Source organism: Oryzias latipes, chromosome 14 (genome assembly GCF_002234675.1).
Source record: "Oryzias latipes chromosome 14, ASM223467v1".
Classification (NCBI taxonomy): domain Eukaryota; kingdom Metazoa; phylum Chordata; class Actinopteri; order Beloniformes; family Adrianichthyidae; genus Oryzias; species Oryzias latipes.
The window spans coordinates 24,261,499-24,275,574 of NC_019872.2; the positions used below are offsets into that span (position 1 = coordinate 24,261,499).

General features: G+C 42.4%; 1 protein-coding gene across 5 annotated transcripts in view; it reads left to right on the forward strand.

The window, feature by feature from the left end:
• Nucleotides 1-442: 442 nt before the first annotated feature.
• LOC105355675 overlaps nt 443-14,076 on the forward strand; it is a 66,884-nt gene continuing 53,250 nt past the window's right edge. For 2 of the 5 annotated variants that reach the window (XM_023962529.1, XM_023962527.1), the window contains exons 1-2: nt 443-998; nt 4,529-4,734. In XM_023962529.1, the coding sequence (XP_023818297.1) occupies nt 537-998; nt 4,529-4,734 (668 nt within the window). In that variant the 5' untranslated portion in view covers nt 443-536. Of the gene's footprint in view, nt 999-4,528; nt 4,735-7,874; nt 7,987-8,709; nt 8,882-9,841; nt 10,410-14,076 lie in introns of those variants that run through there. The other 3 variants (XM_023962530.1, XM_023962528.1, XM_023962526.1) reach the window with 3 other exon arrangements.

The following is a 14,076-nucleotide window of genomic DNA, read 5'->3' on the forward strand; positions in this document are numbered from 1 at the left end:
CCATGGACAACCCCATAGTCAGCCAAGTGCAGCATCACAGACGGGGACCCGCCTCACTACAGCAGAGCAGGGATGCAGGTTCCAGCACTCAGGTCCTGGTCAGGTCATGAGGTTGTTGGAGAGAATCCAGCTACTGTTGCATGAGGGTGGGGTTCACCCTGACCAGGTTTCCAGTCTGTTACAGGGCAACATACCTACACCACCATGCACCACTTCATTTATTCTATTCTTCATGATTTAATTGTTTTTTATTAATGTCTTGTAAAGTAAAATGTTTTTTTAATAAAAGGTATAATTTTTCATGAACAACTGGTGTTGTCAGAGCTTTACAGAATTTCTTCACATGAAGAAACTAAAGAACCTGAACCCGTTTCTTCTTGATGGATCTCAGATCCTACAGTCACTAACATGACCTGCATTTTCTCTGTCTGCTGCAGGACAGCTCCACGTCGCCAGAATCAGACGCTCTTCTTTCCAAAGCAACACAACAACCCACAGTCAGGACTTGATTCTGGTTCATCTTCAGTCACCTGAACATGAAGCAGCGAATAAATTGGAGAGGATGCACCGAGAATTATGTAGAGGAAAGGCATTTAAAGCTGCCTGAGTTGAAGGAGGCTGCTAAAGGATGTCATCTTTTTAACTCGTACATCTACAAAGACAACATCCCAGCATATCCTCAACCAAAGTTCCAGGTCAGTTTTCTGAAACATGACACATCAAGTGTGGGCTTGAAAGGAATCCGGAAGGATGAAGGCTTTAGGAATCCATATGGTGGATCCATGCGTAAATCCATGCTTTGGTGGAGCCTGCATGTGAGACAGGATGATGTGAAAGATTCTGAGAAGCAGCTCATGAAGGAGACGTACCCTAATATGAACGGGCAGATCGACCTGCCAAGATTCGCGACCTCCCCGGCCTTTTTATCCACATCCCGGTTGGGCAACTTCCGCTTCAGCTTTCCCCTGGATGAGGTGTTAAAGGCCTACAGTCAGCAGGTAAAGCTCTGACCCCCAAATGTTCTGCAAAATTGGCATTTTTTATCATTCCAACTTCTGCTCATGTGCTACCCTCCATCTTCCTGTGGCTATACAAATCCACTTGTACGGTTGGAAAAACCCAGAAAGGAGTGGCCGGGTACAAAAACGTCTTAACTAGGGTTTTACCATGAATGTTTGTTTCTCTCGCTAATCTAGCTAATTTCCAAGCAACTCTTTCGTTTTTCCCACTACCACTTTCCCAACAAGGAGCAATAGCTTTCCTAACCATGTGTTCTACATCTACTCAACCCTGTATTTTCACCCAATAATTAAGCATCAGTTGTTTAATTCTGAGATTCAATGGGAGTTCCCCCATTTCAACTTGTAATGATACAGCAGGAGTTGACCTCATAGCCCCAGTACATATTCTCAACGCCTGATTTTGGATGACTTCTACCTTATGCAACAGCGTTTTGCAAGCTGTATTGTAAACAATAAATCCATAATCTGCGACTGACCTAATCATTGTAACATATATTTGTTTTAAAGCCTGTGCACTAGCTCCCCACCCAATGCCTTTCAAGCATCTCATTATAATTATGACTTTATCTCCCTACTATTCTATCAATGTTCTCTCTCCATTTCAACTTTGTATGAAATATAACTCCCAGATACCTAAAACTATGCACTTGCTCCATTACTTCTCCATATAATTTTAAGTTCAAACCATGCATTTTGTTTTAGCCACTGAAAATTTGAATCCCCAATCACAGCACAAATTTTCCGCCTCTGTAATAGCGTCTTGTATTTACAGAACGAATATTCCGTCCCCTCTTCCACTGTCAAGGATTTGAATTTGGACACAAAAGCAGGACGGCAGAAGTTCGAATCAAAAAGGATCTTTTAATCCAAGGAAGGCTCTTAAGCTCGTAAAGACCGAGGTAAAACAAGTAGAACGATCCGGTGACAAGTGAAACCAAAACAGGAGCTTATATACACACACATAAATGAAAACAGGTGGGTAAACAGGTGCCGGTGAAGACCGGGGTAAGTTACCTAAAGAACCAACAGAAGACAGAACATGAGTTAACAAAATAAAAGCCTGAAACCCGGAAGTGAGACAAAGATGAACCGCCCTGGCCCCGGCTCCTGACATCCACAAGCCTCCGTCATCTGCAAACAGTGATTTCCCAAATCTGCATCCAATGGAATTAAAGATATAATTAATCATAATTGAAAACAGCACAAGGCTAATCACACTTCCTTGTGGGGTTCCATTACCCACTGTGTATCTATTAGAAAAAGACTTTCCTGTTCTAACTTGAACATATCTATCAAATAAAAATCCCTTAATCCAATTACAAATTCGTCCATTAAGTCCTAACCTACCTAATTTTATCAATAAACCCTCTTTCCAGACCATATCATTGGCCTTTTCTACATAAATCACACCAGATTCTATTATACATGTCCAATAATCTCAACTTCATTTTCCTACCTAAATGCTTTAGCATAACATAACTTACACCATCCCTACCTGGTGATGTAATTCTAGATTTATGTAGTACTAGATCCAATTCAAAGTATGTGAACGGAGCATTCATAGCTGTCAAACAAGTGTTACCATCAAATTTCTTGTTGTGCCGTTCCCTAATTTCATCTATCCTCCCTTTCCTATATACCGACAAATTCTCATTACTCATTACTTTGACTTCTCGCAAAGGTTTTAGCCAACATTTCAGCTATATCCGTATCCGATATTGCTAGGTCATCACCCATTTTTAATACTGGATATTGTAACTCTCTCCTTATACCCTTCATTTTCCTAATCATTCCCCAAACCGTACTAACCGGAGTTGTTGGATCAATTGTATCACAAAAACCCCTCCAGTACTCCCTTTTCTCCTTTTTAATAATCCTTCTTGCCTGTGCACAAAGTCTCTTAAAGTTCAATAGGTTCTCATATGTGTGAGTCCGTTTTAAGAGTTTCAAACCCTTATTCCTAATTTTAACTGCTATCTTGCAGTCTTCAGTCCACCATGGAATATTTCTCCTCATCATAGTTGCTTTACTTTTTGGAATTGTCAGTTCCGCCGCTGAAAGTATTACGTTTCTAATTTTCTTTTCCAGCAGTACCATCCATACTAATGTTTGAATATTCCTCCTCACACATATAAGTAAAGTCATCCCATTTTGCTTTATGAAAAAGCCATCTTCCTCCCTTTTCATTACTTGATGGTTCCCTATCTCCACCAACCCTAGAGAAAACAGGATACTGGTCACTCCCCATTGTGCTGTTGTGTACATCCCACTCACAACACCCTGCCAAGACATGTGAAACAGAAGTTAGATCTAAAGCTGACAAGTTCCCTGTCCAAACATCTATTCTTGTTCATCCATCAAATCCTCCAATACCACACCATTAGCATCTGTCACCCCCCCCCCCCCCCCATGATGTGCTATGTGCATTAAAATCCCCACAAACAATGACACATTGACCAGAAGAATAATTGATTTTTTTGATTTTTCTTCTTGTGTTCCTATTTTAATCACCCTGTAATAGAAAATGTTTTTAATAAAGGTTGCACAACCACCTCCCCCTCCCTCTGCTCTATCACTCCGGCTTCCTGTGTATTGGGAAAGTTTAAAATCTAAATTTGGCCTTAACCATGTCTCTTACATAGTTTATCTGGTTTTTGATCCAAGTCATCTATACCATTTTTAAATTCCTGTCCCCTCGCCAATAACCTCCTTGCATTCCACTGCAATATAACAACCATTTACTATCCCACACTTTCCACCTCCTGACTAGATTGGGCGCTAAGGTTGTTCCGAAACTCTTCCAATGTTAACTCGTTGATGTCCAAATGCTTCGCCACCGCTTTCACAATGATTTGTATTCTTTCCATTTTCAACTTAGTTTCCATCGTGGCATTTATAACTCCAGCAACAAGCCTGAGCAGTTCTGTCCTGTATACTATTTGACACCTCGTGTATGACTCCTGTCTGTGTATCAAAACCTTTACCAACCATTTTGACTACATCTGCATATGACATTCTATGCAGTACTCTTGTTTTTTGAATATGGACTTCTCTTCTCATGACCTGACAGCCTGCATATGCAGCACTATGACCCCCCCCCCCCACAATTCTAACCCTTTGGTTTCAACTTGTTGCCACAGGACTCATAGCTGTGATCTTCTCCACACCTGGGACACCTTTGCTTGCCTTTACATACAGCAGCAGTGTGTCCAAATCTCTGGCAGTGAAAACATCTAAAGGGTTTAGGAAGGTATTCCCTCACAGTGTATGACACGTTTCCCAGGGACAGGCTCCTTCCCATAAACTCCAACATTAACCTCTTAGAATCCCTCCTCACACCATCCCGAAAAACACTTAATCTCCTTGCTTCTCTTATTTCTGCCCCTACCACAGCTGGAGTACCAAACACCACCACATCATTGTATTTTGTTCCTACAACACACTGTCTGTTCAGTAGGCCTCTTATTGAGACTAATTTAGAAGAACTTCTCCATCTTCTTCCTCAGTTCTGTGCTGGTGGTCAGCCGGTCATGCGGGTCTTTGAGACGGTCCTGTACAAACAGGAAATTATGTACTCAGTGTTGGTCCACAGTCCAAATGGTCCAGAGGACTTCTCCCGGTATCCTTTGTTGGCTGAAGACCAGAACGCCGTCTGCTTCTTCAAAGACGGCAGATTCATCTGGAGGTCAGAGGCCATGTGTGAGACGCACAGGTGAGCCTGAGGAACAGCAGCAAATACAGAGATTTTGTGTGTAATTAAAACATGATATCAGGAAAAAGAAGTTTTTGAGCCTTTGTCTCTGTTTTTTTCTGTCCCCCCCAAATGTTAAATATAAAGATTATCCATGCATTTTCTAAGTCCTTTCAGGGTCACAGGGTTGCTGGAGCCTATCCCAACCTCTTTTTGGTAAAAGCGCAGTACATCCTTAATACGTCACCAGTTCATTGCAAGGCTTTTAAAATCCTCTCAAAGCTAATTTCTTCTCATCTCTGTATTTTATGAAAGTCAAAGGTTCTTTAGAATTTCACAAATTTTTGAGATGAACTTCAAATGTATTTTCTATTCATCTCCCACTGTGGAAAAAAACTGAAATATTCTTAAATTGATAAACTCTACAGCAATGTTTTCTCAAATGACTGTAAAGTTTATTGCTTCCATGTTACAGCTGCTTTGCTTTGGGACCTGTATTGAGAAGAGATTTGGTTTAGAATGAAAGACAGTAAACAGCAATCTAAATTCTTTTAGCAAACAATCATACTTCAAACTGGACACATTTGAGGTAAAAGTAGGTAAAAGAAGGTAAAAGAACAAAAATCATGTATCATGTACTTAAAGTTCCACTCCAGCTACATTTTTTTAGATATGTTTGAAAGTGTGGTTCAGATTGTACAATTTTTAGCTAAATTTAAAAAGCCTGTGTCTTTTGCAACTCCTGAGCAGCAGGTTTTCATTAGAATTTCACTTCTGGGTCGTGGGCAGGACTGTTGGTGCAGAAGTAACTAACCCCCTTAAATCCTTCGCTTACACTCTCCTGCTAGCTATTCAGACCCTCAGATAGAAGTACTGCTTACAGAACAGAAAAGAACTGTCCTGAATGGTGCTCTTCATCTTCACTGTCATCGGGCAAGCAGCGATCCCCCTGGCTCCCTGAGCTAACGTTGAGAAAATAAAAGACCCTCCCACCAGAACGTGATGACGTCATGACGCTTCTTGAGTGCTCCTAACATTTTTGAGTGCAAGACACAAATAAGCTTTAAAATATTGATCACTGTTGAGTTAAATTTGAATAAATGTTAATAGAGCTTAATGCTTTATAGTAATGCTTTATAAGTAAAAAATTACATTTAAGTTGTGTAACATTAATAATTATGAGCCAACACAGCTGTTTTGGTTTACAGTGTGCACTACACATGCACACCTGAATTACATCATATTTTTTGATTTTTGGAGGACGGCCCATAAATCTGTGCTACCTCTTTCATCTTGTGGTTACTGGGCTGTTTTTTGACGTTTTTGTGACTTTAGGTTGAATTAAATTGTACGCTTATTGAAGCTAATGCAATGCTGCACTTGTCAACTTAGCTCCAGACTTTTAGGAGAGCTCCCTGCTGAACTTCTGGTTCTTGAAAGATGTTTTTAACACTGCACCATAACTCTGCTGCAGATCTGTGTCTACACAGTGCCTCTCTCTGCTCGGTGAACATTTCAACATCCGCGCTCACATCTTTCAATCCGACCGATGTCAACACGGCAGAGTGTCAATGAAACCTTGGCTGAACAGTTCAGTTCCAGCGTAAATTCAAGTTCTGCGCCACGCTCACATCGTTGGGTTTGAAAGACCTCGCGATTTTTGAAAAGCTGACTGCACGGACAGAAGCACTGTGTAGGCACTGATCTGAAGCAGATCTTCTGGATGATCTCCATACAGCTCATTAATGACAGCCGCACATGTTTCTTTCACTCCACCTGCACACGACACCATACTACGTATACATTTTAACCCATAAAACTGTCATACCCCCTGTGAGTCTAACCTACCATGCTGTGTTTACAACCCAACTTCCAAACCATTAGGTCATTCATATAGTGTTACGATAGAAGGTTGAGGAAGTACCCAGGTGCAGAGAGGATGCAGGAGGTTCCAGGAAACAGGATCTTTAATAACTAAATGAAACAAACCAAAATACCACTGCTGAGCAGGACTGGAAAACTCGAAAACCTGAATCACTAGAAAGACACTGAAACAGGGAACATCAAAACTATGCAGCAGCACAGGAGGAAGGGAAAGACAGGACTTAAATACATACAGATAAACGAGACACAGGTGGAAACACTCAGGGCAGATGGGGACCAAAAGCTAAACTCAACACAACAACAAAACAGGAAACTTAACAAAATAAAACAGGAACTGAACTCAAAATCTGACAGAAACAAAAGAGAACCAGAACACAAAGGTAAAGAAACTAAAACCGTGACATTTAGCCCTACAGTAGGTAAGATTATCTGATAATGTAGGACATTTCAATAGCTATTTCTATCATTTTGTGCTACGAGAAGGAAGAATTTCACGAGGTAAGACAGATTGTAAGAACACCACCAGGCGTTAAGGGAGAACAGCTGCGTCCAACTCTTCGTCTGGGTCCCAATCGAAGAGGCACTGCGGGGCGACCCTGGCCTCAATACACACCCCTGGGGGCCTTAGTGGTCCTCCACCTCTAGCAGCTTTCCAATGGCAGAAAGAATTTGAGCTCAGTGTATTTAAGCACGTATCGTGCAGCTATGTATGGATCAGAGGATGTTCGATGAGCTGCTATGCATGTCAATCAAGTTACGTACTGACGAGAGGATGATGATGTGCTGACAGTTTAAAAAAAGTATTTTCATTTTTTTGGTTATTTGTCTTTGATGGTCCGATATCTACCCACATGTTCTTCATCGTGATCAACAGATGTTATGAGCATCCCTGGTGTGAGGAGTCATGATATGTCAAAGGGAAATGTAGGTTTTGACAGAGACATCTCCTGCGTTAAAGGTATAAAATTTAAATAAAAAGGATACCTGTTAGGGTCGCCTTTTAAATTAGTAATTTTAAACAACAACAAATAAAATTCAACCGAACTGTGGGGTTGGGGGTATGTGACATGAACTTCCAGTTCCAGTAAAGGGCTTCTGGTTCCGGCTAATGATGTCTGTGCTACCTTGTTGTCTGCAGCCAGGTCCTCTTAAACAAATGGCCTTCAAGCATCTTTGCAACAGAGGGGAAATACTGAATCTTTTTTTTTCCACCAAAGCATAATGTTTAACAAATACATTCTGTTAATTCTTCTTTTATACGTTTTTCTTTCTGACAGATTCAAGCTAATCCAAAACGACAACAACTTAACAGTTGAGGAGATCCCTCAGAAACTCGCACCTTATTATGTCTGGGACAACGTTGCCATCGCTTTCCACGTCAGGCAAATGGTACCTTCACTGTCAAAGCTGCATCTCCATGCCTCTGAACTCTCAGCCTGCAGTTTTCCTCATTCCAGCTCCAGACTAACAAACTACAATCATTCTGCTTACCTCTAACTGAACATCCTGCTGCTCTGCATTCATCTCCTTCAAAGCTTCATTTCTGCAGCTTCTCTTCTCTGTACAGAAGACTAGAACCCTCAAGAACAGCTGTCCTTGTCACAGCTGGACTTAGCTGACCTCAAACTGTTGCAAAATCATGTTGAATCATCAGGGTTCACATGAACTTGTAATACTTGTTAACAAGTATTACACACCCTTATGCTGCAAAAAACCTGTGAAACCTCAGGTGTTCAGTTTCATCCAATGGTAAATGATCAGCTGTCATGACTCTCCAATCATTTGTGAAAACCAGTTGGTATAAATATTCCACAGCCAGCTGTGAAGGACAGGAACTGACCTTTTTGCTCGATAATTAAAATGGAGAACATTTGAACAAACCTCCAATAAAACCCTGAAGCAGGTCTGCCTGGTCCTGGTTCTCCACCTGTCTGTGCTTCAGCTGGTTAGCAGAATCATCTGGTTTCAGGTTCTGAGTGATTGAAAGCTTTTCAACATGAGATTTAAACTTTGTTTCTACTGCTGTTAACAGAATTACAGAAAACGTCTGAATAAAACAGTTTGTCTTGTTAAAATAAAAGTGAAGCTAACTAAAGCCTTTATTTTGAAAAGGTGCTGAAGTTTGATGTGAATCAACTCAGGCAGAACCTGAAGTCCTGTAAACGAGACTCTGTGAATTACAACCGGAGTGAAAATCTGCGTGCTGAAAATGCTAAAGCAGTGATCAGGAACTTATGGCTATAAGTCCCTGATCGGTAGAAGAGGATGTGCCTTGTCCCTCTAGGTAAGGAAGCTAACAGAGGAGCTCCGCCCCCACGGCATTTTAAACAGTGGGGGCCAGCCTATTTGTTTCTTCACCTTCTTGATTCCTTATTCTGCTGCTATGTAACCCATCCATCCATCCATCCATCCATCCATCCATCCATCCATCCATCCATCCATCCATCCATCCATCCATCCATCCATCCATTTTCTCAACCTGCTGTATCTCGTCTGTGGAACCCTACCTGTGGGGTGAAGGCTTGGTGCACACAATCACACACACTCACATTCACACCTTGAGACAGATTAAAGTCACCACTCAACCTATGAAGCCTGTCTTAACACAGAAAAGCCCCGGCCAGGATTTGAACCGGTGGTAACTACTGCGCCACCGTGAAGCCCTGTTAAAAAAGCTGAAAAACTAAAAAACAACACCAGAAAACTTTTAAAAATAAACTGTAATTGTTGGTTTTTCCTGGTTTGTAAATTACGGGTTAATAAAGCTGAACGTGACCATCAGATACAGGATTTATTTATGTCACACTTTTGCAGGTGTAACTATAAGTGATGAGTGTTGCTCATTAGGATGCAGAAAGCTTTGGCTGAGCATGATTTGTGCAGATAACAATGACAACAACTTTAAAGTGACCTGAGAGGTTCATGAGAGGTCAACAACTAACCCAAAGATCCAACATTTACTGGTGGATTTCATGGATCCGCTGAGGGAAGAGTTAGTCTTCATGTTTACAGTCAGCTGAACAGTGGTGGTCGTTCTGTCATCAAAGCTTTTTTTACTCCGATTACCAAGCAGTGAAAAAAAGGTGTTTGTGTTGCTCCTCAGCCTCCGTGCAGCTTCATCCTGTCTGTAGACGTATAGTGAGTGTGGACGGGGTAAACCTGAGTTCTTCCAGACCTGGACATATGTGAGGATGTGATGTTTTCCAACTGTAACATCCCAAACCTCTTCTCTGTGCTGTTTCAGAGACGATGAAGCTGCACTTCCTCAACCCCCCTCCTGAAACCCCCCCTCCTCTGACCAACCTGCAGCTCCTCCCACCTGCGACGTCTTCTGCTCTTAAGCCAATATTTACACTTTCAACTGTTTGCTCTGAAATGCCTGCTGTAGCTACTCCCCCTTTCGTCCCCACCAATCACAGGCCTGTGTCAAGTTGTTGATTATGCTGATGATTCTCTTTCTAAAGATGAATTATAACTAACATGATGAATTTAATTTTGGACAACTTTCCTTCAGTTTTCGTTTGGGTGATTTCTGATCATGTCTGTATGAACTTTTTACACGATCTTTTTAAAGTCAGATGTTTTATGGTTTTACTGCATCTTGGAATCATTAACTGGAGTTCAATATTTTAAGGATTTATTTTAGCAATTGTGATTGTGTGCTGTTTTCTTATTCTTTTAATCTTTTAACCTTTGAGTTAAAATCACAGAGAATCAAAGAAGCACAGAGCCTTCATTCAACGGTCATGTAACACTGGATGAACGGAACTGACTTTATGCATGAATTCATGTAATAAAACAGTTTTTGCTTTCTCTGTGAGTTTTGTTTTTTCTTTTTCCTACAACACCTTAACTTGATAAGTTTTTAACAGTTTCATGAGTCAATCGTTGCATTCAGAGAGACTTCTGCTCCTGTCTGCAGCTATTCTGCTCCAACCATTTCAGCTCTGAAGGTTTTTTCTCCAGATGTTTCAGCTTTTGTCACAGATGTTCATCAGGATGTAAATTCTTAGGACACTTTGGAACACTCCATTGTGTTCATTTCTTGTCATTTTTTCATCCGTTTGTGTTTTTGGATCCTTGTCCTGTTAATAAATCTATGAAGACTAAGATCAAACGTTCTAACACCAGCCTGGAAATTTGGCTGCAGATTTATTGGAGGTCTGTAGACGTCATTCACCGTCACAGGTGTCAATGTTATTACTGAAAACACAAGAAAATATGAAAACACTGGTACAAGAGCCCACAAGAGCTCTCCAGATGCCTGTCCGACCTTCTATGTTATTTAGAATTGGTTGCCCTGGTTACAGAAAGAGTTATGAATCTAACAGATGCAGGGTCTGCTCATCAGTTTGTTTCCCAAACTCCCTCTTCTTTTTCAGGCATCTCCTTCTATTCTGGAGATGTAAAAAAAAAACAATCCCAACACAGCAGCCTTCAATGTGTAGGTCAACAGAGTATGTCAGATGCAGCAAAGCAGCCCAGACCATAATTAAGCCTCCTTCATGTTTCACAGCAGATATAGACTTCAAAAGGTTTTCTCATGCACTTATGTCATGCGTGAAGAGGTGTCACACCCACCAAACCATCCCCTCAAATAACCAAAAGTTGGACATCATGGACAGAAAAGGCTGTTTGGTACAAAAACATTTTTTTTACAGGATGACGAGTCTGAGTCAGAAACTTGGTGATCCTTAACAGCAGTTTTGGTTCAGACCCTCCAGCCGGGCCTCAATGGCTTCAGCTTTTCTTGCACTTCCGGGAACGACCTGGATTTCAAAATAAAGTTTCCGGTAAACCATAGAGAAAGGGGGGGGGGGGGGGTAAACAATGCAAAGGTCACAAACTGTCATGATTTTAATGAGTCAGTATTTATCATATTAAGTATTTATCGTTATTATTTTTTTAACAACCATTCCCTGGCTTTGCACCACTGACTGTTTATGAGAAGAGTACAGTTCATGCTTTGCACCAAAGTTCCTCTATGACATGTTAGTCCCACATCAACCAGCTTAGATGGTCCACATCTGAGGACTGCATCCCTCTAAGGACGAGGGCTGGGTCCTTCATCGACTGGGTAGACCAGATGTTAGCAGCTGTGAATTCCAACAGTCCAACACAAGGCTCTGCAACCTGAGGCCCTGGAGCCACATGTGACTCTTTCCTCCCTCCATTGTGGCTCTCTGGTGAAAGAAAAAGAAAATGTTATTAATTTTAAAAAAGGACAAATTTATTTGGCGATAAGGCAAATCAAGTAAAACAAAACAGTTGAATAAATGAAACTTTATCCGTACTTACACGCCCAGGAGGCTACAGACTACAGTACCCATAATGCTCCAACAATCAAGTGATGCGACTTCGTCTTAAACTTTTGGTTATGACGAAGTGTTTACAAATCTTTTGACAGATTTTTAAACGCTGTGTACCAGAAAAATGGTTTGAGGTCATTTAGCACAACTAGAATTCCCAGCAGGATAAGGGCCTGGATGCAGCGTATGGTCCAAAATATATGTCTGGGTCACTTCGTTAGATCTAGTTTAATTTTTATTTGTTAGGTTTATGAGTTGATGGTTAAGGAGCACCAACAAATACAAGCTGTAGAGGCCTAGTTGTTTTTTCTGTCATTACTGCTGACATTACATTATGGACGACTACATTTGCTGCCTTTGGATGTGACACGTGACAGAAACTATTTCATATTCACAAAACAGGCTATTTTCTCTTTATATTTGTGTTTTCTTTATGTCAAAAATAAACAACTTAACAACAACTTTCACAATTTGTCATTTTTTTGTACAGTTTTATGTGACACACAAACAGAAGAATACGTTCTTTTGTTTCTATTGATGTTCATTCATGAAGCCAACAGAAATGTTTTTTTTTTTTAACTTTAACAATTGAGGTATCATACACCAGAAACTGCACACCCCGCCCACGGCGCCGGACATCCAGGATTTTGCTGACCGTAAAGGCGGGAGCGCCGTCAATGGTACGGGAGGGTGGCGGGGAAGTGGACGGCGGGCAAAGCGGACACTCGGCGACTGGTTTGACCTGAGAAACGTGGAACGTGGAATGCACCTTGAGGGCTGCCGGCAGAGGCAGCCTGACACAAGTGATGACCCGGTCAATGGTGTAGGGCCCGATGAATTTGGGGGCCAATTTACGGGATGAGGCTTGGAGAGGAATGTTTCGGGCAGATAACCAAACCTTTTGGCCAGGCTGGTAACTGGGACTCACCCCCCTGTGGCGGTTGGCTATCTGGCAGTTGCTCTCCTTAGTGCGAAGGAGAGCCGCCCTTGTCTGCAGCCAGATGTCCCGACACCGTTGGAGGTGGAGCTGGACCGAGGGCACTGCCAGATCCAATTCCTGAGAAGGAAACAAAGGGGGTGAGTAACCCAAGGATGCCTCAAAAGGAGATATGCCTGTGGCGGTGGAAGAATGGGAATTGTGGGCATACTCCACCCACACCAGGTACTTGGACCAGTCAGCTTGATTCTGGGCCGCCAGACACCTGAAAGCCGCTTCCAGTTCTTGGTTCGCCCGTTCTGCCTGTCCATTAGATTGGGGGTGGTAGCCCGATATGAGGCTAATGGTGGCTCCCAGGGCGGAACAGAAAGCCCTCCAAACTTGCGATGTAAATTGAGGTCCACGATCAGACACTATGTCATTGGGAATTCCATGATGACGAAAAACATGATTTATGAGGACGTCTGCCGTTTCCGAGGCTGAAGGCAGCTGAGGCAGGGGGATAAACTGAGCGGCTTTAGAAAAATGATCAATAACAGTCAGGATTAGCGCATGGCCTTGGGACGGTGGTAGTCCGGAGACTAAATCCACCGCAATGTGGGACCAGGGACGGCTGGGCGTGGACAAGGGGAGCAGATGTCCAGAGGGAGGCCGGTTGGAGGTTTTCGAGCGGGCACAGGTGGTACAGGCCGCAATATACCCCTTGACATCGCGCTCCATGGTGGGCCAAAAGAAACGACGCTTGAGTAGTCGGGAGGTATGGTAAACCCCTCCATGGCAGGCAATGCGGGATGTGTGTCCCCATGTGAGGACTTTAGATCTTAGGGCGTCTGGAACTAAAAGAGTGCCCGGAGGACAGGAGATGCCATCAGGAATCTTTCCTTGGGCCTGGAGAACCTTGCTCTCGACCTCCCAGGTAAGATTGGCGATGAAACATGAAGTAGGAAGTATAGGAGAGTCAGAGGTAGTCTTGGAGGTGTTGTATTTGCGAGATAGGGCATCAGGCTTGATGTTGCGGCTGCCAGGACGATAGGTGATTGTGAAATGGAAATGGAATCGATCAAAAAACAAGCACCACCGAGCCTGCCGGGAATTGAATCGTTTGGCACTGCGAAGATAGGCCAGGTTCTTATGATCAGTTAATACTAGGAAAGGTTTTTCTGCTCTCTCCAGCCAGTGACACCATTCTTCTAATACCAATTTTATGGCCAAAAGTTCACGGTTCCCCACGTC